This window comes from Rhineura floridana, chromosome 5 (assembly GCF_030035675.1).
Source record: "Rhineura floridana isolate rRhiFlo1 chromosome 5, rRhiFlo1.hap2, whole genome shotgun sequence".
NCBI classification, from domain to species: domain Eukaryota; kingdom Metazoa; phylum Chordata; class Lepidosauria; order Squamata; family Rhineuridae; genus Rhineura; species Rhineura floridana.
In genome coordinates this window covers 92,847,557-92,873,193 of record NC_084484.1, presented here as the reverse complement: position 1 = coordinate 92,873,193, position 25,637 = coordinate 92,847,557, and the positions used below count along the sequence as shown (strand labels likewise).

At 41.8% G+C, this 25,637-nt stretch overlaps 1 protein-coding gene across 2 annotated transcripts in view; it reads left to right on the top strand.

Moving 5' to 3' along the window:
* The window catches only part of EFHC2 (EF-hand domain containing 2), a 73,079-nt gene that overhangs the window by 40,577 nt on the left and 6,865 nt on the right, over positions 1-25,637 (top strand). For both annotated transcript variants that reach the window (XM_061629452.1, XM_061629450.1), the window contains exons 8-13: positions 1,874-2,039; positions 2,937-3,079; positions 6,472-6,668; positions 8,789-8,922; positions 12,193-12,390; positions 14,798-14,890. In XM_061629452.1, the coding sequence (XP_061485436.1) occupies positions 1,874-2,039; positions 2,937-3,079; positions 6,472-6,668; positions 8,789-8,922; positions 12,193-12,390; positions 14,798-14,890 (931 nt within the window). The remainder of the gene's footprint in view (positions 1-1,873; positions 2,040-2,936; positions 3,080-6,471; positions 6,669-8,788; positions 8,923-12,192; positions 12,391-14,797; positions 14,891-25,637) is intronic.

Below are 25,637 nucleotides of genomic sequence, written 5' to 3'. Positions count from 1 at the left end.
AGACCCATCTAGTCTAGCCCCTCTGCTCACACCAGTCTGCCATATGCCTATGGAAAACCTGCAAGCAGCAACAGCCCCCTGTCCACTTGTGGTTCCCAGCAACTGGTCTGCAGAAGTATACTGCTTTCACAGTGGAGGTAGAACACAGCTATCGTGGCTACTAGCCACTTACAGCCTTATCCTCCATGATTTGTGTGATCTTCTTAGCCATCCAAGTTGGTGGCCGTTATTTCATCTTGTGGAGGAGAATTCTATAGTTTTACTATGTAAAGAAGTACTTCCTTATGTCTGTCCTGAATCTTCCAACATTGAGCTTCATTGGATGACCTGGGTACTGGTACTGGTACTGGGTATCATGACAGAGGGAGAAAAAATGATCTTTCTGTTCACTTTCATCACACCATCCATACTTTTATAAACCTCTATATTAGAAGAAGTATGCACTAAAATGCAGATGAAGTTTTATGAGGACTTTTTTAAAAAAGAAAACAAAACAAAACTATAAATTGATGTGGAAGTGTGGGCAAACTGCACTTAAGATTGGGATCTGACTGGTAGACTCATCTATTTCTAGACCCAGCCAAAGTTAAGTCCTTTAAGTTTCATTGATTAAGCATGAATTTAAATAATTCAGATTGATGGTACCAACAAGTTAGCTTTTGCTAGAGTATGTCCCATGTTTGAGCCTCATTATTGCTCACATTGCCACTTTTTACCTGGCATCCTTCAGCTGAAGACAATCTGTGGCTGTTTTTGGGGAAGGCTTTTGTTGTTGATTCCCATCTCTGAAGCAAAGTGGTGGAAACATTCCTGGGGGAGGGAAGCAACAGTTCCTCTCATTCAGAGCCCATTGGTGTAATATATTTGTGCTGATGCCAGATTGAACCCAGTGTAGTCTGTGGTTGCCTGGTGGGAGGAAGTAGAAAGGCTGGCTTTTCCCCTGCCACCAGTTTTCTTTTTCTTTTTTCACCTCCTTAGGGATGCCATTTAAACTTGCACATTCTCTTTAGCCCATCCACTAGCATTGCACTAGATGGCACTGTTGGAATGCAAGAAAGATTGTAATCAGAGTCCTATTTGTTATGCAAGACCTGAAACCCAGATGCGCTAGACTACCATACATTAGCAAACTTCATATTTCTGTCTTTTCAAAGAATAAGAGCCCACCATTACTTTTTAATTCGGCACACAAATTCTTCTCAGATCTGACTGTTTTGCAAATTCATCATGTGTGGATGTCTGTCCATTTTTTTTTAAGCAGCAAAAATGTACTGATATAAAACAAATGAACTTAATTGGAATGAATTGGCTTAACCCTCAAATAGTTTTATTTAACGATTTTTTATTTAACTGTCAGTGTGCCAAAAGCTGGGTGCTCACAGGCAAGTTACACATAGTGACTGGGGTAATGTTGTTGACAAGTAAATTATGTTTGTGAGATGAATACAGATAAATTCACCAGGATTAAGGCAGTGTTTAAGAAAATAACATAGACTGGAAAAAATAGGTTTGAAAAGGCCGGGCCCATTGCTAAGATAAGGACTTTTGTTGGTTGGCAGTCTACCAAGGCTCATGGAAACATTTCAGGTTTTCCCATCCATAGAGAGAAGCTGATAGAAAACAGAGAGAAATGTCAATTGCAGCATGCTCCCAGAAGACAAAACTTGAAAAATATTTTCAAAATTGGGCTTTCCTGTTTAGGGGAAACATTTGCTTTTCTAAAATGCATATTTTATTATTCAGTAACGTCTGCCAAAAGGGGAGAGCTATTTTGTTTCCATAGATCAAGACCTCATATATTGAAATGCAGAATCATTCTTAACGTATTCAGTAACTGAACAGTAAAACGTTGGTTGCTAATTTTGTGTTACAGAGGACTTTACTCCAGTTCAGTACAAGGCGCCACCTCCTCGGAAAGTAGAAAGAACGTTTCCACCGTATCATGGATTTGGCTCTGAAGAGGACTCTCTTTGCTCCTGCATGGGCTTGCTTCCCAAACCGCCCCAAAAAGACTTCAAGAAGTTCATGGAAAAAGACAGGTATCTGAGCAAAAACAATATTTGGAACCTCCCTCCCCCCAGATTCCAGAAATGAAAAGTGGAAGGGGAAGAGAGATTACCATTAAATGTTTTACGTCAAGAGATAACTACAAATGGGCTTTGTAATATTCATAATTCCTATGAGTCAAGCAAATAATAAGATTTTCAGAACTTTGGGTTTGTGCTTTCATTAACCTTGAAGATGTAGCTGTAAAAGAAGTAACAAAAATCACAATAGTTACATGCTAATGTCCAGTAAACAGGGAGGGAATGCTATGTTTTTCCATTTACTGTTCCTACTACCTAATCACATGCTGTTCTGCACAGTGAGGCTTTTATCGGTTTTGCAAGGGATTCTGGGTTCTGTTTAACATTTTTTTGAAATCAGTGCATCTGAGTTACTATGGTTTGCATGGGAAAATTCTAATAGAATAATGAAGAGGGAGCCCAGACATGCAGCATTCGGTACAATTGCAACCTGCCAAGTTACTGCAGATCTGTAAAATCATGTGTTTCTTGTCTGATGTAGTGTAGAGTTGATATTGGAGCACTATTTATAATATATGGTATTTACTGATAAAATTTATACTGCTTTTTTAAATTAGATACCTCAAACAGTAAATTGAACATTTTAAAAAATGTAACATTAAGACAGATTCTGATGTTTTGTTACTGTAATAAATAGGTTTGGAAACACAGAATAAACTCATTAAAGGCAAAAACTGAGCATGAGTAATGGCATGTCCTTACTTTAGAAGGGCTCAAACTGATGTAAAAGCTGAATGAAGACTGTGCTAGCATTTTATTTATTGAACTAAAGAAATGGCAGTGCTTCTCCAGGTGAAGGAAAAGGGAGGCACCCTCAATTTTGTACCTGCTTTGTTTCTGCTGTTACAGACAAGGCCTCGAAAGTAATATACTGCGGTTTCTTGCACAACTTATTACTACTGATCCCATTGACAAAGACCGGAAGTTCCTCATTTCTTATTTTCTGAGTGATGACACCATTTCAATGTTTGAGCCTCCCCAGCGAAATACAGGTGAGAGAGGCTAATTCCATTGTAGACAATTCTGATAAAGGAGAAGTTTTTTTTAAAAAAAATCATTTTAAACGAACTCAACATTTGTCAATGTGGTGAAAACAGATGTAAGAAACAACTTGGTGAGAAAGACTCTTCATCTCCTAGGATTGGATTTTGCTTCATTAAAGTTTGTAGGAGAGTGGGGGGAAGTTTGTGAAGATTGGGCTTTTTATGGAAGTCATTCTTATCTGCCTTTTAATGTTCCTTTAAGATCTGAATCAGAAACTGAGCTGATAACAGTAAGAGGGATTGCAGTAGCATTAGGTTTTGATGAAAGTTACTTTTTTAAAAGGCTCATTACATATCTTTATGTTGTACCAGTATTGTGGTAGATGTGCTACTGCTCCCCCCTCCCCCCAACATCTTCCCTACCTTCAAGCAGATTAATTTTCTTTCTTCATCATTGATCCTTGGGGATGGGGAGAAATTGTGGCAGACGTGCTCATCACCTTCATTCACTGCTGTAAGGTTTGCTCTGGTGTACTCCAGCATTCTGGGAAACTGCAACAAGAGGAAGTGATAGGAACTCTTTCCTAGAACCCTGCTTGTGCCAGGGTAAACAAGATGGTACTCTTTGTGTTGTGTTGTATTTTTGAAGAGAAAACACCTTCATTCTCCTAGAGCCTTGCCATCAGAGAGAGACCACTTTGGATTATGTTGCCTTTGTCAATACCTTCTGAGTACTTGGTTTGTTTTATTTTTGTTCGTTTTTATTGCAAAAGAATGTTTGTGCATTTACTGCGAAATAAATGTCTTTAAGGGAAAGAAACCTGGAACCAATCATGACATTAAAAGTTTTTTTGACCTGGTAATGCAGACACCTGCTTAAACTGATGGTCTTCTGTGCATCAATAACTGGATGGGAAGAAACTATTGTGGCCTGGCTTCTATTCTTGACTCTGAATGTTCATGCTCTTACAGGCTTTAATCGTACCCTGAATATTACCTTAATGGATTTTTCACTTTTCTGTTTATTGTGAAAGGAAGATTTCTGAACCAGACTTGGGTTGAATAGCATATTACAAGTCTTGCATGCTCTTATAATTTTACTCTAAATGACATTTTATTGTTTTACCCATCCTTTTTATTATACTTGTATTGCCAAATAATACATATGAAACATTTTTATAATGTCTATTGCGTGGATTTTGTTGGGAGTGCAGATATAAACAGGAAATGAACCACAGGCATGCCAGAATTCATGAGCTGCTTGTTATTTGTTCCATGGCATGGCCTGAGGGCACGTGCTATAGCCACCACTAAGTTGAAGCTAAGCAAGTGTCTAGACTGATCAGTGCCTGGATAGGAGATTGCCTTGGAGCATCTTGACTTCCATTCCACAGTAGAAAAACGTAGAATATAAATGTACTTAATAAATCAGGTTGCCAAGGTGGTGCCTTTCAGATGTTGTTGGGTTCTTAAATCCCATCAGCCCTGACCACATGGCCAGTGGTCAGGAATAATGGGAGTTGTAGTCCAATAACATCAGGATGGCATCACATTGGTGACCCTATAATAAAAGTATGTCGACACATTTTTTTTTTTTTTTTTAGAATTTGGTAAATGTGACATCAGTTTCTTGCATGCTATGTTAAAGGAGTATGCATCACTTGGAAGAAAAAGCTTTCTTGTATGCTATTCATTTTTAAAGAAGCATCATTTTGTAATAGCTTTCCTAAAACAGATGATATAGAGTATGTTCTCCTTTTATGCAACACAAGCAGTTTTAATTGAACTATAATCCATCACTTGCACACATATGTGCATGGGATGTAATTTGTAAAAGAAACACAAACAGAGCCAAATAAAGTTATATTGATTGGTGACCAACAGATCTCTTTCAAACTCCATAATAATCATCTTTCCTTATTGTATAATAACTATTATTAAAATTCAGCGCACTGGTACTTGTCATCCAAATGGGTTGGATCCAGAAGAAGTCACATCTTAGTCCCATTGGAATGCTGTGACTGACTTTTCTCATTGATTTCAATGGCTTGGATTGTAGGATAACTTGACTTGGGAAAATTCATGCGCAGAAAGCTTCCCATCTCTCCTCCCTCTGCAGCCACCTGCATGCCTTGAAAGCCATCTTCTGAGGGCTGGAGACGCTCCTGAACAATGTGTGATGGGAGGGCTGCTGTAGAAGGGGGAATCACCCCAAATCAGGCTTGGTTTCTAATATAATGTAAGGAAATTGATGGTAGGGAAGTTTTTCATCCCTTTCTTCAAGGAATTCCTTAAGTTAACTTATCTTAGGGCACAGACCAACTTGATTTTGCGCCAGGCTGGAGGTAGTTGGATGAGGTGGACCCCAGACTGAGCTGGTAGGCTCCCGACGCTGCTGGACTCCACCAGCAGAAGACCCTGCCAGGACCCTGTGGTGCCACTGGGAGTCCACCAGGAATAGCCAGCCTGGCAGATGGAGAGCCATCAGAAACCAGCAGTAGCCGTGAAAATGGGGCATTCTGGGTGCAGGGGAGGAGCCACAGGGGGGACTTACGTGAGATCCAAGTCTCTCTCTGAGCACTCCCCTAGGCCATGCTCCACACAAGAATTCCACTGGCAAAAAGGGCGGCGGAGTAAAATAATGACAACTCTGGTCTACAGCGAGCACTTACTCCTTAGTAGGCCTGTTCATGGGAGCCGGCTCTTCCTGTCCAGCTCCTGCACACAGTTCCCAATGGAGCCTGCATTCAGCCGGGCTGGTGGCTCCCAAGCAGCAAGTGGATGCTGCAGAGCTTCCTGGTGGCTCCTCTGCCATCACCATGCCTCCTGGCTACTCATAAATTGGATTGCGCTGCCAGAATCCAACCCATTTAAAACAGTGGAGCAGGTTCATCTTCCTCCTCAGCAGCCCCTGCACCACATCCCACATTATCCAGGTGGGCTCCCAACCTACTGGAGAGACTTTCTGAGGGTTGCAGATGGCTGCAGGGAAGAGGGGGAGGATGGGGACCTTAACTTTCATCAGCTTCTTTAAGTTAATAAAGAGGAGCCAAAAATGAGACTGAAGTGTGACTAACTTCCTCTGGATTTAAGTTCCAACCCAGTGTGGTGCACGTAGCTTTTTCCCATATGAATGCACAAATCCCAGTGCTAGGGTCTGGATTGTGGAAACTGCCAAAAGAGGTAATTTTTTGTTTGTCATTATGAGGAAGTAGAAAAGTATTTGGCAGACACTGAAATGACCACATCAGGGAATCTGCATTTGAAACTGCCCTGATGGAAACAACTACGTGTGCACTGGTGTGGGTAATTCACTATGGTTGACAGGAAATGTGAGGATAGAGTATCTTTAGTTTCTTTTTGAAATATACAGCTTGTTATTTATAGTACTCTTGTTACAGGGGTAATTGGTGGGAAATTCCTGGAAAGAGGTCTTGTTAAGAAGCCTGGGCAAGAGCTCTATAAGAGTGAACTGTCTGAGTACTACACAGCTAAGGATCTGTATGTCGGAGCTAAAGTGTGTTTCCATGGCCACGTCTTTCTTTTGGTGGATGCGGACGAGTATGCTTTCAACTACATGGAGAAACATGCAAATGAGGCAAGCTGTGCTTTCCAGTCCTTATTTGGCCTTTAAGGCATATGTGGCTTTATTATCTTGACTGAATAATGGTGGCTTTGGAAACCATTATTTATTCTCCCCAAGATCAACACAGAGCCACCGTTGTCTGATTGAAAACATAGTGAAAAGAAAAAGAAAAGGGTCCATGTTCTGAACCTGTTCAATGCGAGATATATACAAAATAATGTGTTTGGTAAATGTCATGGAGTATACTTTGTGCCCGATGATTCAAGCCCACAGATTGACTTTCATAATGTCCTAATCCTGCCTTTGTTTCTGGAAAGGATAAATCAGCAAAAGAAAAAGAGAGCTGCTGATACAGTCTGTAATGGACCAGTTAATTTTCCCATGCAAAAGATAAAGGTGTGGAAGCTAACCAAACAAAATCCATAAGAACATCTGATCATTGTTATAGTTGCTCCTTCAGAAAGCAGCTGTAAGGGTCCTTGGGAGAAAGAACAATCATATAAGGAGGAGACAAAATTAGGATCCTGAAAAGGAGAGCACAGTGTTGGGGTGTTGTTTTTTAAATTTCATATTTAACATATTTCATTGAAATAGTCATATTTTAAAAAAGTTATACTAGGTTCACTTTGGGATAACCTGTTGAGCATTCATCATGATTTGCTTGCACAAAAGTTTGCAGAGAGTTATATGACATCTGCTGCTTATTGAGCTTTTGTTTTGATTTGTTTGTTGTGCAAGATCATCAAATCTACTTTGATGCAAAACCTGAATTTGCGGGTATGCAAATGAATCCCACCTGCAAAATAGTGAAGGTCTGGAAGCAGCCTTGGTGTTTCATTTTCCTCAGAGTTCTCAAGAAATCATCTGAAATTGAATTTTACAAATTTGTATAAATGGAAGTTAGAAGTTAAGATATTGCAAACTAGTTTCACCACAATGAAGGTCATGGTCAATTGCTGGGTGATTTTGAACAATATTATATTGATACCACAACTGTTCACAGAGAGGTGTGAGTGCAAACTAGACACAAGGCAAAATAGTGCTGTGATGGTTACATCACTATTCACTGATAGCCCCTAACAGTCCACAGTGTAAGTTTTTGAACTCGCCTCACTCACTGGGTGAACACAGCAACTGAAACAGCTATTTCATAATTTCTTCACCATTTGAACATGTTGTACTCCATTGGACCAAATCAGTTCTTTATATATATATTCTGTATGTGCCATGTGCCCTCCCCTCAAATTTTCCACTATCTTCTGCATATTCTTCTGCACCTCCACCACCAAAAGTCTTCTGATCAAACCTCCTCATAGTCACAATAGTACTGGCTGATCATGTTTTACCTTCAACTTCATTTGTCACAGGAGATAACAAGACACATAAGTGCACATGTATCCATGCTTCCAGCTTCTCTCTCCCATGAGAAATTAAAAGTAGCAGAGAGGACTCCTCACCAATGCCATTGCCCATGCCAGGAGAGGGTGGTGGCACATATTGAAGCTGTGTGTTTGTGAAAGGCTTCTCAGATGAAACCCTGATTTAATGGGCTTGGAGGAATAGATATGCAACATTCTGAATGCATGTTGACAGATGTTTATCTCCAGGTCCAGACATAACATTAGGCAAAATGAGGCAACCGCCTTAAGTGGAAGATGCTCAGGGACAGCAGTGGTGGTATCCCCTTTTCCTCCTGAGCCAGCTCTTCCACTCTGTTGGAGGACAGAGCTTGAATATGCCACACGGCTTATCCTTGGCCTCCTAAACTAGCCTGCAGCCTCAGATGCAGTGATTCAGCTGCCATTCCAGTTGGCTTCTGTCTGTGGAAGGGAGAGGTGACACCTTCTTGTCCTTTGCTCAGGCAGCAAAATGTCTTGGGCTGGCAGTCATTCTCTCAAGTGGATCTTGGCATGGCTTTGAAATTTTTTATAAAAGCTACATTGGGATTTACTGCTAGCTTTTTTAAAAGTTCAGCAAGTAAGATGATGGGATGCGCAAGTGTGTATCATAAAGGATAAGAATAACCGGCTACTGCAGTTTTCAGCCTCCACACTGCTGCACATTACCAAACAGTACTTTGTATGTATTAAATATATGTTCTTTTATTCTCACACTGACCTCTTTCTTTCCAGTATCCTGTGGCCGATATCAACATAATTTTGAACAAGCTGAAAGTGATAGGAGAACCTCGATCAAGAGAGATTAAACAGATTTTCGCAGCTAATGATCCTCAACACACCACCATTATTGATTATGACGAATTTAGGTAAGACTCCCAATGCCTAGAGGAAAAACAGTGTAATTCCCTCTTAGTAACTAAGTTTAGGTTTTAGGATCCCTTCTGTGAGGTTCCCATCACCAAGATAGAGAGATAATCTACTAGGGTGTGGGTAGTCTGGCTTTCTCCATCACATGGAACATAAACAGGCTTAATTAGCACAAAGTCCTTTGCAGTGGTATCTACAGAATACCCGTGGAGTCTTTTTCTGGCAGGCTAGACTTGTCTGGAATTTTGACAATCTCAGTGTTGTAAATTGTGAGAGCAAATACACACAGTCATGTAAAGCTGCCTTATACTGAGTCAGAGTTTTGACCCATCCGGTCCAGTGTTTTCTACTCTGACTAGCAGCTGTACCCTACAGATTTAGACAGGGGTCTTTCCAGCCACACTATCTTTCAAGTGGAGATGCGGGGAATTAAACCTAAGTCCTTCTACATGCAGTGCATATGCTCTGCTACTGAACAGCAGCATTTTGTAATCGTAAGCATTTACAACATAATGCAACACTTGACACTTCATGACTGGCATGTTCTCATGTATACCTCACCATGTTCCTAAGGCTTCTGTTGGAATTTACATGAAAACCTAACGGGCCAGTATGAAATTGAAACAGATGACAACCCCACTTCATTGTTCCTGTATTTTATTTCTAATTACCAGTCCTGGTTTTTTTTATTATATAAAAAGTTACGTTGTTTAAATCCTTGAGACTGCAGTCCTATGCATACTTATATAAATCCCATTGAACACAGGGGGGCTTAATTCTGAGTAAACATGGATATGTGTTGCACATATGTTTTCTTGCTATATGCAATAATTACTGATCTGTACAGAAACCTTGCCAGAGTGAATATGAAACCTCTCTGTGGAAACTCAAAGAAATACTTCCTTTCATATATATTTTTTACTCTTTCCTTGTCTTTTCCCAATTAAAGGTAATAAAATAAATCTGTATTTAGCGTATCCATACACCAGGACACTGGTCTGAAACTGTACAAATGTTGAAGCTGTAAGATATTTAAATTCCACTTCCAAGTCATCTTGATCTGGGTAGAAAATATGCAAAAGTTATACTCTGCTCTGAAGCTTCTTGTTACTATACACTCTTAGATCATCTATCCAACCATCTAGGCTAGAGGTCGATATTTTTTTCCTTGAAGGCTAAAGGCAATATAATAGTGTAACAGTTGCTTATGGTGTGTACGCTCATTTTTCTGACCCTCTGTCATCTATAGACAAACAGGTTTTCAGGTTTTTTGGTAGTGCTTCAAAAGAAAAGAGTGTAGGCATCATGGACCACACTGCCTTTGCCTCTCACATTGCCTTCAGTTCTCTTAAACAGGGATGGGGAACTTGTAGCCCTCTAGGTGTTGGTGGACTCCGATCCCCTCAGTCCCAGCCAACAGGGCAAATGATTAGGGATGTATTGATGCATTTGTTGGCTGCTATTATCACTATTTTTAATTCTTGTATATTTTATATTGTTTGTATTTTATACTGTAAGTCTCCTCAAGACTATTTTTAATAGCAGGCATGTAAGAAATCATCATCAATTAATATAATTAATAATATAATAGTAATAGAAGTTGGAATCCAGCAACATCTGGAGAGCTACAGATTCCTCATCCCTATAACGAAAATTGTCTTTCTCCTGACATAGCTTCTTGTGTAAATGACATGATGATGCCTTGACATAGGTTCAGGTTTCCACTTAAATGGCCCAAGAGGTGCAAAACAGCCTTTGAGTTAGGCAAAACTTACTTTGGGTCAAGAGAGATGGTTCAGAAAGCTGCTTCAGACTGCATGTCCCTTAGCAGGGTTAACTTATACTCACTGGACATGGCAGAGTCCCTGTTTGACCTTTCGCACAATAATATAAATTGAGCACTTGATCCTACTTTTCCAACAGATTGTGGTTTTCTGACAGATCTTCTTCATAAGAATACTGATGGGATCTTTGGGACCATTCAGACACAATGTTAAGCAATAGTTTGGCATTTCATCTGAAGAGACAAACTATGGCTTGCAATTAGCTGCAAACTAGAGCGCAAATCAGGAGATAAAATCTGGCTTTGACCCTGGTTTGCAGGCAAGTATTGACAATGGTTTGCCTGATCAGGCACAGTATCAAACTACATTTTCTCTCAAACAAGGATCAGAAATTACCAATTGTGGTGCACAAGGAAGGACGACAGTGCAATTTCCAGTTTTGTTTTCATAACATCAGTTGATAAGTTGGCATTATGTCTGAATGGCCTCATTTGCTCAATTTCCTGCCAACATATTTTACAATTGGACACTTTTACTGAAAATAGTTGCCTGATCAGAGATTCATGTCCATTGAAAAGCACAGGTGATTCTTCATCACATGCAGGGACTCAATCTACATGTTTAAAGGAATGTTCATGCTTGTTGTGTCTTTGTATTGAAATGATGGAGAAAGCCTTTCCAAACAGCAAAGTACCATGTCCATATCGCAGTTCTACCTCTCTGAGAATGTCTTATACTGTATCAAGAAAAAGTCATACTGATTTTGAGCAAGCATACATACATCTCTTTAAAATATTTGGCTGTTATGACTTAAATGCATCCTGTGCAATGTGCCTTTCAACATGCATAATAACGTCAAGAGAACTTCGCAAACCAATACTCTCACTCCAGTTACGTGCAATTAGTTTACAAACACCATAGTTTTAAGAAAATTTGAAATATTTACAATCTCTCTGTTGCCTTAACACAGATTCTGTTTACTTTTTGCTGTTAAGGCAAAGCTGTTCAGAACAGACAGGAAAGCAAAAGAAAACATAAGAAAAATACTGCCCCAGCTAGAAAGTGTGCACAATCCCAAAATCAGAAAATTGTGCATCACCTAGAATTCTAAATTTAACTTGGTTGTTGGACAAGGTTTTAACTTTTTTGTTTGTTTTACCTGGTAAACTAATATCTTTGTTTCCATGTTGTAAGAAGTAATCTATATTTCTACATAAACTGTTCAAGAAACATGTATGCTTGTTGAGTAGATAAAAACTATAAAAAACTGATATATTGGCACAGTTGTGACATTTTTCCATTTCATTGTGTTGTGGAGCTTAACTAAAACAATATTTACATAACAATATGCTGGTTACAAATGAGCAGTGTGGTTAATTGCACCAACACAAGCCACTTTAGATGTTTCAGATTTTGTTACTATTTTCAGATGTGCTTCATATAAGCAATCGTATTTTTTTTAAAAAAATAATCCTCGTTTTTCAGAAATTTGATGTTGAATATCTCAGATGGAAAATTATCAGAACATGAAATTATGACCATTGGGCGATATTACAGCCTAAGAGATAAGAATGAGATGGATACCACCTACCTTCTAGCAGTGTCCCAGGAACAAATAAAGAAAAGTAACTTTGAGAATTTTGGCCAGCTTTTAACAGTGATGGCATATAATGACCGGGACAAGTAAGGAATTCTTTTTCTATTGGAAATCTGCATGGTATTTTGTACTGAATCCTATCTAAGAAATCAAAGAACATGAAACTTTATATCGAATGTCATGAATGGCTCTAGATCTCTTACAAGTGGGACCTGCAGCAAAATGTTGCAATGTCTCCTTCCTCCAAAAAGGAGTGTTCCTGTTCAGGGTTCCAGCCAGCCATTCCTTCCAAGGACAGCATTCCACTCCTTCCCAACTCATCTTCCATTTTTCTTTTCCAAATGCCAGTCTACGTTCCATGATTACTGAGTATCTTCAGTCCTCATTAGGCTCCTTTTTTTAAAAAAAATTGCCGCCTTGGGTTTTTGATCTTTTTGTGCTTCTGCAAACCTCAAGTTTCTCCAGTCATGCTCATCTCCCAAGCAGTCATTTCTTGTGTCTTACTGGCCCTGTTTTGACACCATTTCTGTTGGCACTCAACTACTTGAGTTCAGTATTAGAAGGAGTGGTTCCTTACAGGAATTTGGCAACAAAAATGCCCAGCTTAGTTTTGAATTCTGGGCTTGTTATGCCAGCAGCAACAAGCTACCAAGCTAATACACTTTCTGTTCCATCAGCTTAAGGGAACCAACACTTTTATTTCAATTAGAAGAAGGTGTTTATGTCTCAGAAGCATAGCCAGATTGGGACCAATGAATGTTGGAGTACTGATTTATCTCACCTACATTTTGGGGTATGTGCATGTGATGCTACAGCTGCTGAAATTCCCTCTTCTGTATAACTAATAAAAGTGCAGGAGCCTATCCTCTTTTTCACCTGGCTTTTAAACAGGCTTTTAAATTTGTGGCATGGCAGCTTTCATTGAAATATAGTGAGTTTGGTTTTAAAATAGTTTTTTTAAAAATAGTGGCAACTTGTGCCTCCCAAAGTGATGGTGTGCCATACTCCACCCTCAACTCATAAACTCTGCAACCTCCCGCCCCCCGGGTCAAAGTGGACTTTTCAAGAGGACGTTTTCTCATATTTAAGTCATCCTGATTTTTTTTTTAATTCTTTAGCTGCGATGACTGCGAGCATAGCAAAGTACTTAAAAGGTGAAGGGCAACAGGGAAGTTATAATTTTATCAGTGGTGGCTGGTGGTTCCATATCAGTGAGGGTGTGGAATCCACTCCAGATTTTACTCCCAACTTTCAGGGAGCTGAAGCACCTTGGACAGCTCCTGGAAAGTTCAGACTAAAACCTGGGGCAGATTCCACTGCCCCAGTGACATGGAACCCCCAGCTGCCACTGTAATTTATTTATAGAAGGTGTCAGTTACAAGTTGGTTAAAGCTTGTGAACGTTCAGAATAGTTGTTCTTATGCATTTCTGATGCTAACAGATTGTGGGTACGTGGGCTTGGCAGGAGAGATGCAGAAGGTTCTGATGGTTATGAGGAAATAGCTGATTTTTTTTCTATTAATTTCTATGAAGCCCCTCCTAGAAATGTGGCCACCTTGCCTACTGAGGAAGGCTGGTCATGTCTCTGTTAAATCTCCCATGAAATTAGTGGGAATAACACCCTGAGCCTAAACACATTTACTTGGAAGGTAGTGATGTACTTTCCAAAAAGTATGCTGAAAATGCTGTCTTTTGTGTATGATAGTTTGGTGATTCCCTGCTTTGAGAGCTTTTGCTTCTTCCATTATGCTGAATGCAAGCAGAAGATGTCATCTGCCTCCAAGTCTGTTGCAGCATTTTGAGAAGGAATGGAATGATACAATGTTGCTCTTTCGCTTATCTTCTTTATCTGGCATGCTTTAGGGGGCTTCGTTATTTCTGCTGTTCTGAGAATTCTGTGTCGCTGTGATGGCCTGGATCTATTTACTACCAGAAAACATTTTAAATCCTGTTAACAAGTTGCAGACCAAAACAATTTAGTCAATGCAAAGCTCTGGTGCACGAGGGGGAGGTTCCAACAGAAGCACTGAAATGGGGGCATTGGCTGGTGGCCCAGGAAAAAGGGGCATAGGAACATAGGAAGCTGCCGTATACTGAGTCCATATTGTCTTACACCGGCTCAGTAGTAGCTCTCCAGGATTTCAGTCAGGTGCCTTTCCCAGACCTACCTGGAGACAATGGGGATTGGATCCAGGGATTTCTGCAGGTGTAACAAATGCTCTACCGCTGAGGTACAACCCTTCCTTTCATAGGTGCCTATGAGTATTTGCTTTCTTTGGGACTCAAAATTCCCAAAATGAACCAGCTTGAAAACAAGGAACAGCCACTGGGCTACATTTTAAGAAGTTTTCCTTTCCACAAGTGTTTCTGCTACTTTTTCAGATTACTGCTCTTTAAATACAAATCTAGACATTTCTTAAACTATGCATTGTATATTTTTCTATTTCAATTTTTTAAAAAATTACATGAGAAATATTACTTCTGTTTGTGCAGATGTGGACTGCTGGCTAGTGACACGTGCAGGACTGTTTGCAAGTCCTTCAGGCTACCATTAGCAGATGATCTTCTGCGAGCATTATTGGCTGCGTAAGTGTCATTCCAACATGATGATAATTTATGTCAGTAGTACGTCTGAGGTATGATAATGAGTCAATAACACTGGGGATGAACATTAGTCTCTAAGAGAGTTGGAAATAGTTTGAAGGAGGCATAGCCTCCTATGGTATACACACACATTTCTTTTTTCCACTGTTGCTGCTGGTCAAATAGATTTTGCTATTTATTTATTTATTATATTTATATACCGCCCCATAGCTGAAGCTCTCTGGGCAGTTTACAGCAATTAAAAACAATAAAAACAAATATACAAATTTTAAAAAACAATTTAAAAACACAATTTAAAAAAAAAATTAAAAACAATTTAAAAACACATGCTAAAATCCTGGGGCAACAGGAACAAGGGATGCCTCAACAATCCTGCACAGACCTCCAGAAAGCCTTCTATTGGGGTAGTATAAGTGTGGGGAACCTTTGGTCCTCCAGATGTTGCTGAACTGCAACTCCCATCAGCCCGGGTCATTGGCTGTACTTGCTGAGGCTGATGTGAGTTGTAGTTCAGCAACATCTGGAGGGCCAAAAGTTCCCCACACCTGTTATAGTGGGAGCCAGCAATGCTGCCATGGTGATGGGGCTACTGTTTGACACCCGGGAATCCCAGGTTCCTGTAAAAGGCAGGGGCAGGGGGGGAGGCCTCTACACACCTGTGTGGCTTGCTGTATTCTCTTTAAAGGGTTGAATGAGACAGCTGATGAGGTATGCCTGGTGCCACGTCACACCATTGCTGCATGACTAAGGAAGAGAAGCATTCAGCATGATGCAACCCCCCCTTCCCTCCAAATCTGATGCTGTTGGGGAATACAGAGGAACGACCCCCTATTCCCCTTCCCTACTTATTGGTTTATTTCTATTTATTTATAAGATTAATTATCCATCCTTCACCATAAGATCCCTGTGCAACAAATAGAAATAAAACATTAAAATAGATAAAAAGCACTATAATTTTAAAACACATAAAACTGTTCTACAATAGAACAGAGCAGTATAAATTCAGCGATGGAAGTGGGTCACCAAAACAACACAAACACCTTAACTGTAAAAAGCCAAGGTAAAGAGGTGCGTCTTCAGCTAAATGGCGATATCTGCACAGTGAAGATGCTATAGATGCACCTCTGTGTATGGAGAGGGGGGGAGTTCCACAATTTAGGAGATTCCCCAGAGAAAGCCCTCTTGCCCAGGCCACTATTCCCCACACTCTGGAGGGTGTCAGAACTAGCAAGAGATCCCCCTCTGCAGGTCTTCATGCCTGGGAAGGTTGGTAGGAACAGAGATGCTCTTTCAGATACTGCTGTTGCAAACTTTTGAAACAGTAGAGAAACCTGGGAAAACTGTTTATCTGAGGTGAAAGTGGGATGAATGTACACAATGCAATCCCTCTTCCCAGCCACCTTCAGCTTTCTGGAAAAAATATCAGCAGTCTTCAGCCTAAATTGTGTAAAATAGTAAGCTGTAAGCAATTCAGCAGCTTGCCAAGTTATGTGTATCCCAAGGCTGCTTCTTTCCATTGATCCCTTTTTGTATTCATGCCCTTTTCATTTTGTCTTCATTGCAAACAGCCTTATTGTGTATCCCTTTTTAACTTTATAAATGAGATGAATCACTTGGGCTCCATGTGCATACATTGCACTCTGATTTAATGTCTTAGAGATGCTGTAACAGACAGGATTATTATTTACGAAATGTGCAGTTCAAATAGCTGTTTTAGCAATGATTATTTATACAGTGCCTTGCAAATGTAATCAGACCCCTGACCAATTGTCTCATATTACTGAATTACAAATGGTACATTGTAATTTCATTCTGTATGATATTTTATTTTGAAACACTGAAACTCAAAATCAGTTATTGTAAGGTGACATTGGTTTTATGTTGGGAAATATTTGTAAGAAACATAAAAAACTGAAACATGTTGCTTGCATTAAGTATTCAACCCCTGTGTTGTGGAAGCACCCAGTATACACAGATGAAAGAAATTGCCCTACTGAGGACACAGTTACTTTACTATTGGTCTCCACCTGTGAACCATTAAAGTTGCTGTCACATTGTCACGATAAAAATTCCACTGTTGAAGGATCATTGGTCAGGCTGTGGATATGAAGGGAAATTAAGACCAAAGAGCATTCTACAGAAGTGAGAGATAATGTAATACAAATGCATAGATTAAGAAAAGGGTACAAAATAATATTCAAGTGTTTGGATATCCCAGTGCACACAGTTAGATCAGTCATGAGGAAGTGGAACCTGCATCACACCACCCAGGCACCGCCAAGAAAAGGCTGACCCTCAAAACTCAGTGCTCAAACAAGAAGAAGACTTGTGAGAGAAGCCACAGAGTAGCTAACAATCACTTTGAAGGAGCTACAGAGTTCAGTGGCTGCGAGTGGAGTAATGGTGCACCAGTCAACCATACCAAGAGCTCTGCATAACACTGGCCTGTATGGGAGGGTGGCAAGAAAGAAGCCGTGACTCAAAAAGTACCATCTGAAATCACGTCTGGAATTTGCCAGAAAGCATGAGAGTACCCCAGCTGCGATGTGAGAAAAGGTTTTGTGGTCAGATGAGACCAAGATAGAGCTCTTTGGCCAAAACTCAAAGCACTATGTGTGATGCAAACCTAACACTGCCCATGCCTCAAGACTCACCATCCCTACAGTGAAGTGGCACCATCATGCTGTGGGGATGCTTCTCATCAGCAGGCACTGGGCATCATGTTAAAATTGAAGGAAGAATGGATGGAGCTAGATACAGGGAAATACTGCAAGAGAACCTGCTTCAGTCCACTCAAAAACTGAAGCTTGGGAGGAAATTCACTTTTTAGCAGAACCATGATCCCAAGCACAAGGTCAAAGCAACACTGGAGTGTCTCAAGAACAAAAAGGTGAATGTCCTATAGTGGCCCAGTCAAAGTCCTAATCTCCACCCCATTGAGAATCTATGGCACTCTTTGAAAATTGGGGTCCACAAGCAATGTCCAACCAACCTGAACGACCTGGAGCGAATCTGCCAAGAAGAATGGGCCAAAATCCCTCTGACACTGTGCAAAGCTGGTCCATACCTACTCCAAAAGACTTAAAGCTGTTATTGCAGCGAAAGATTGCTCTACCAAATATTAATGTGTGGGGGTTAAATACTTATGCAAGCAACATGTTTTTTATGTTTCTTATAAACATTTCCCAACATAAAACCAATGTTACCTTAGAATAATTGATTTGGAGTTTCAATGTTTCAAAATAAAATATCATACAGAACAAAATTACAATGTACCATTGGTAATTCAGTAATATGAGAGCATTGGTCAAGGGTCTGATTACTTTCGCAAGACACTGTATATATACGGAATACACAGGTTGCAAAAATAGCCTGAATCTGAGTGTAATTAAGTGTAATTCAGAGAAAAGAGGGGTCCTTGTTGCTGATGTGTGGGCTGCTTAGATGGAAATGACGTGGTGCAGGTGTCAGACTTCTGTTGTGTATCTGTCATTGTTTGTTGCACTGAGCAACCTGTTTGCAAAACTGAAGTGTAGGATTATTATTTTTCACCTGTCCTACTTTAGGAATATAAAAAGGTATATAGCTCCCATATTTACACTAAAGTAGGGGAGAATGAACCTGCAGTTTTACTGTGATATGGTCATTGGCTGCTTTACTACAGTAGGGCCCCACTCATATGGCGGGTTACGTTCCAGACCCCCGCCGAAAAGTGGAACCCGCTGAAAAGCAGAACTCCATCAATAAAATGGTGCCCGACACCCAAAAAACACAGTAAAAGCGGAACAAGCGCCGTATGAGGGGCCTTACTCTAATTGAAAGCCACCGTATTAGCGGAATGCTGAAAAGTGGGCCGCCAAAAAGCGGGGCGCTACTGTATATGCATATCTTAAAATGTGTTGCAAAACTCATGAGCAAAGCCTCTGCATAAGGGGCCCAATGGCAGGGTCAGAGCAATACACTGGAAGAGAGTCGGGCATCTTCCTGGGCCAAGGCCTCCCAAGTTGTCCTCCCCTAAGGGTTAGCTGATACCCATACTCCCATCCTCTAAGAGACCCATCACTTGCGCTCCCGAGAGAAAGACACCACGAGGCTTCTTCCTCAAGGCACTTTCTCCTTGCAAAACAGTCCCCTCTCTCTTCTTATTCCCTGTTTTGCTGAGGCATTGGTCTTGTGCCTCAAAGACAGTGTCATGCAGCACTTACGCTGTAAAAAGTGAATCCTCTTAGAACAAGAAACAGAAGCTCGCCTTTTAAAGCCCTTTATTGGCTTGTCATAGGATAGTAGTAGGCAATCTTTTTGTCTTTTTTTTCTAAACCTAGTAAAAAATAAGGCACAGTTATTTAAAAATCTGTTTCCTTCATAAAACAAAAGCTTTTCAGGGAGTTCCCTGTGGTAGGTAGATGGATGGCTTTTCCAATTTGCTGCACATTCATCATTTCTGACACCTGCTCATGAGCATTAGTCAAAGGGAGTGAAATAATTCATTTTTAGAACTCCCACTAACCTGAACTGTCAAAAGGTGTTTTGAGACCACTAGAATCCAGGAGTGAAATGAAGAATGCTTTCCCCACTTCTAGAAAGCAATAACTAGAAAGTTGCAACTAGAGAGGAGAATTATGTACTATCACTCATGGTGAATGTACTAAATGTTTAAAATTGGCCTTTTTATCTGTAAACCATGGAGGAACAATGTGGAACTGCATTTGGATGTACATGTTGGTCCTAAACGTATTTCATGAAGTGTGAATTTTGCTTTCTCTGAATTGCACCATTTATCTGAAAGTGAAGCCTGCACCCTAACTTTCTCTTAATTGTGTCCAGTGTGTTTAGAATCAGCATATTAACCTGAAAAGAAACTACAGGACTTCATATTGTGAAATATGAAATGATCCAAAGGAATGCATTACTTATCTTAAAAACAGACATTAATTGAATTTGCCATGGTTATTTGATAGCAATTAAGAGTAAGGGCTTGAATAGTTTCTCATGGTGTTATGCCACGCTTCCTGGAATATTCTTTATAAACTTGATTCAACAAATCTGAAAATCAGAGTATGACCCCAGGGATTTTCTGAGTTATGTAGGAGTAATTTTACAAGGATAGAACGGGCATGCACTTTTCCTTCCACTTCCAGAACATTCACTTGCAGCTTGAACTTCAACAGGAACAGTAAAATGGGGGAGTAGATAACAGGTGTTTAACCTCTTCTGTATGGGGTTGCATTTCCTTTGAAGGGTTAAAGTCTGGAGGTGCACTTTGAGGCAGCTCTGTCACTGGTAGAGGCCCAACTGGCCCCTGTGGCACATAGCTCACTAGCTAAGGCTGGTGTGCCAGTTCTACCCCCCCCCCCAATTTTATTTATTTATTTCAAAGATTTGCCAGCCACCTCTCAGGGCAAACCCCCCATATTCTGCACAGAGTGATCCTGGCCTCCATTACTTATGCTCTGTAACCTGCTGTCTGGACTACAGCAGTGTGTTGAACGCGGAGCCTCCTTTGAAGAGTGCTCAAAAACTGCCGTTCAGAACACAGCAGGTAGATGTTTTTCTGGGAATAGGTCCTATTGAAATTAGTGGGACTTACTTCTGAATAAATATGCACAGAATGTCCTATAAATCAGTTACCAGGAAAGGAACTGTGGGCGGAGGAGGAATTTGGCATGTAGAAGCACCTGAAGTCTGCCACTTTCTCACCATCATGCCAGCTAAGAGAAGTGGGAATCTGGGAGTTCTGTTTGGAAAGGCATGTATACAGCTAAAATTCAGTGTAATTAAGAGAAACATGGGATCAAAAATTCTGACTTCTATTTTTTTAAATTCAATGTGTATGTACCATCAGTGGACAATAAGAAACAATTAGGCCTCTGTGTATGTCCGAATTGCCTTCCTTACAAAAACCTATGCCACAAATTAAGCAAATTTTATTTATTTATTTATTTATTTTATTTTATTACATTTCTAGACCGCCCTATAGCAGAAAGCTCTCAGGGCGGTGTACAACAAATAAAATCACAATTAAAATGAGCAAGTGTGGAAAAAAATATATATATATAGTACAATTATAAAACATTAATAAAATTGCCATTGAGATTTATAAATTAAGATCATATTAAGTTTAGAATGTTAAATTAAAATATTTAAAAATTTACAAAATTTAAAAAGCCTGGGCGAAAAGGTAAGTTTTTACCTGGCGCCGAAAAGATAACAGAGAAGGCGCCAGGCGTATCTCGTCTGGGAGGGCATTCCATAGTTCGGGGGCCACCACCGAGAAGGCCCTAGATCTAGTTGTTGATCTCCGGGCCTCTTTATGGGTTGGGACCCGGAGAAGGGCCTTCGACGTCGAGCGTAGTGAACGGGTAGGTACATAGCGAGAGAGGCGCTCCATCAGGTATTGCGGTCCAATGCCGTTTAGGGCTTTATAGGTAAGAACCAACACTTTGAATCTGGCCCGGAAACATATCGGTAGCCAGTGCAGCTGCGCCAGGACAGGTGTTATATGGTCAAATTTCTTTGTCCCAGTGAGAACTCTGGCCGCAGCATTTTGCACTAGCTGAAGTTTCCGAACCGTCTTCATAGGTAGCCCCACGTAGAGTGCATTACAGTAGTCCAATCTAGAGGTTACCATAGCATGGATAACTGAGGCAAGATGCTCCTTGCTCAGATAGGGTCGTAGTTGGGCTACCAGCCGGAGCTGGTAGAATGCATTCCGTGCCACCGAGGCTACCTGAGCCTCAAGTGACAGGAGCGGATCTAATAAGACCCCCAAACTACGTACCTGTTCCTTTAGGGGGAGTGTAACCCCATCTAGGACAGGTCGAACGTCAACCATCTGGGCAGAGGGTCCTCCCACCAACAGCATCTCAGTCTTGTTAGGATTGAGTTTCAGTTTATTAGCTCTCATCCAGCCCATTATCGCGGCCAGGCAGCGGTCTAGTACATCAACAGCCTCACCTGACGAAGATGAAAAGGAGTAGTAGAGCTGCGTATCATCAGCATATTGCTGGAAACGCACTCCAAAACTCCTGATGACCTCACCCAGCGGCTTCATATAGATATTGAAAAGCATGGGGGACAGAACTGAACCCTGCGGGACCCCATATTGGAGTACCCAGGGACTCGAGTAATGTTCCCCCAGCATCACCTTCTGGAGACGATTCCCGAGATAGGAGCAGAGCCACCGCCAAGCAGTGCCTCCCACTCCTAAATCCGTAAGTCGCTCCAGAAGGATACCATGGTCGATGGTATCAAACGCCGCTGAGAGATCAAGGAGAACCAACAGAGTTACACTCCCTCTGTCTTTCTCCCGACAGAGGTCATCATACAGGGCGACCAAGGCCGTTTCTGTACCAAACCCCGGCCGAAAGCCTGATTGAAATGGGTCTAGATAATCAGTTTCATCCAAGAGAGCCTGGAGTTGGCGAGCGACCACACGCTCTAGAACCTTGCCCAGGAATGGGACATTTGCTACTGGCCTATAGTTGTCCAAATTATCAGGGTCCAAGGAGGATTTTTTTAGGAGCGGTCTCACCACCGCCTGTTTCAGGCAGGGTGGGACCACTCCCTCTCGTAAAGAGGCATTAATCACCTCCTTGGCCCAGCCGGCTGTTCCATTCCTGCTAGCTTTTATTAGCCATGAGGGGCAAGGATCCAGAGCAGAAGTGGTCGCCCGCACCTGTCCAAGCACCTTGTCCACATCCTCGAGCTGTACCAACTGAAACTCATCCAATAAAACAGGACAAGACTGTGCTCTGGACACCTCATTAGGATCAACTGCTACAATAATGGAGTCAAGGTCCCGGCGGATGTTCATGATCTTATCACGAAAGTGTCGTGCAAACTCATTACAGCTGGCAATTGATGGTGTTATTGCGTCCTGGGGACCAGAGTGTAAAAGTCCCCGGACAACTTTATAAAGTTCCGCTGGGCGGTTAAGGGATGACTGAATAGAGACAGCAAAGTATTGCTTCTTTGCTGCTCTCACTGCCTTCACATAGAGTTTGGTAGAGAGCTTCACAAGTGCATGATTACAGCCGTCAGGAGTTCGCCTCCATTTGCACTCAAGCCGTCTCCTTTCTTGCTTCATCACTCTTAGCTCCGGAGTAAACCAGGGAGCCAATTGAGCTCTGCAACGGAGAGGGCGCACCGGGGCGATCGTGTCAACTGCCCGGGCCATTTCCGTATTCCACAGCATGGCCAGGGTTTCGACAGGACCGTCAATTCTATCAGCCGGAAAATTCCCTAGAGCCATCAGAAAACCCTCAGGATTCATTAGTCTCCGGGGACGGACCATCTTAATTGGTCGTCCACCCTTGCAGAGGGGAGAAAACAGTGTGAGTCTAAACCTTAATAGGCGGTGATCTGACCATGACAAAGGAATAGATGAAAAATCCCTCACTCTCAGATCACCATCCCCTAATCCAGTGGCAAAAATCAAGTCCAGAGTGTGCCCCAACACATGCGTAGGGCCAGTAACAAATTGAGACAGCCCCATGGCTGTCATGGAGGTCATGAAGTCCTGAGCTGCTCCAGATAAAGCGGCCTCAGCATGAATGTTGAGATCCCCCAATACCAAAGGTTTGGGGGAACGCAACAATAGATCCGAGACCACCTCTGTCAACTCAGTTAGGGAGGCTGTTGGGCACCAGGGTGGACGGTACACCAACAGAATTCCCAGTCTGTCTCGCTGACCCAACGTTATGTGTAGACACTCTAGACCATTAGCCATCTGGATAGGGTGCCTAACAAGAGGGATGGAACTTCTATAGACCACAGCGAGTCCCCCTCCCCGACCCTCGGATCTACCCAGATGCTGAACCGAATACCCAGGTGGGCACAACTGGGAGAGATTAATACCTCCCAGATCGCTCACCCAGGTCTCGGTAATACATGCCAGATCGGCCGCCTCATCTACAATTAGGTCATGGATGAGGGAGGTTTTATTATTTACTGATCTGGCATTGAAAAGCAGCAACTGGAGATCCGAGGGTTGGCTGATAGAACTACCAGCAATCCTGTGGGTGTGGGGAGGACCGGAACACGTCACAGCTACCAGTTGTCTGGGGCGAGTTCCCCTTAACTGGCATGTCCTACTCACAGCGCCATACCTCCCATTACCCGTCACTACACTAATAGGGGCCCCCTTTGGTCCTCCCTCCCACAACACTGTCCTCTCGCCCAGGCACATAATAAAAATAAAATAAATAATAAAACTCATGGCATATACACACAATCACACACTCACTCATACAACCCACTCATACATTCAGACAACACAGCAGCATCCGAGGAGCTTCAGCAGCCGATAATCCGTAGTAGCTGATGTAATGGGGCCCAAGAACGATGGACAGCAATGACCCCCAACCTGGTGATAATGACAGCAGCAACGGTGGCATACACCTCAGAAGAGGCAGCAGCAGCACTTCAGTCTCGCATTCCAGGACAGCCCAACGGCAGCAACAGAAACGTCCACGCCCCGATCAGGATCAGGCCAGGGGCCTGGTCCTGCCAGGCAGAAGTCCCTCTGGGAAGGGTGGTGGAGGTGGTGGTCCCACGGCAGCAGCGGCAGCAGCAGCAGCAGCAGCAGCACAGCAGCAGCACAGCAGCAGCAAGAGCAGCAGCAAGAGCAGCAGCAAGAGCAGCAGCCTCTCCTTCCCTTGGGCGATGGTCTCTTCCTCCTGCAGGCCCTGGGTCTCCCAGGCCACCTCAGCCAGCCGGCTTATGTATCCCTCCAAAGAGGGACAGGTGGTAAGAATCAGTCCTGGCTGGCTGAGTACCTGGGGCCTGGTCCTGCCAGGCAGAAGTCCCTCTGGGAAGGGTGGTGGAGGTGGTGGTCCCACGGCAGCAGCAGCAGCACAGCAGCAGCAAGAGCAGCAGCCTCTCCTTCCCTTGGGCGATGGTCTCTTCCTCCTGCAGGCCCTGGGTCTCTGCATATACCTGTTTGACATAATAGTTCCTATTTCCAAAATCCAAGTAATTTGGATTGATTGATTAATTTTGGGGTGATGAGTGGAAAATGGAGACAGATGGATTGTGGGACACAGACCAGAGAATGGTTGCCACTGGAGAAGGACAACAAATTCTTCGCAGAGTATTAGGTCATCATTTCTACTTAACCACCAGAAGTCCATTTCTGAATTTTACAAATTATCATCTGTTACTGTACATGCATTGCAAGCTTTTTTTCCTTAGCCATGAGGTCTAGAACCTTGTAGCTTTTTTCCTTGACCTTTTCTGAGCCACCCCCCCAAAAATAGAATACTGTGAGCACAAATAGTACTAAAAATCTATTAATAAAATGACAAGATGTTAACATAATGCAGCAATCTAATGTTTCCCCATAGGATTCTTATATGATGAAAGTTCATAGTAGTAGTTTAAAATATCTGTTACAAAGGCCATAGAATTTAGTGAAAAAATACTTTATCCTAAGACCCATGTGTAAATCAGGTTTAATGCCAATTGACTTTTATTGAGTGTGTTTGCTACTTAAACATAAAGGATTGGGAATAATTATTGTCCAGCATTTTGGATATAATCTCTATAAATCTGTCCATTTATTGATTCAATACTTTTAAGTGATAAGCAATTGCTTGTCGCAAACCAGAAGAAAGAATTTAATAACGCAAAACATATTTATGGCAATTGTCCAGATTCTCCATCAGCAAGCAAAAGCAGGAATATAATCATCATCCAAAAACCAGTTGCATACTACCCATAGATAAAGATT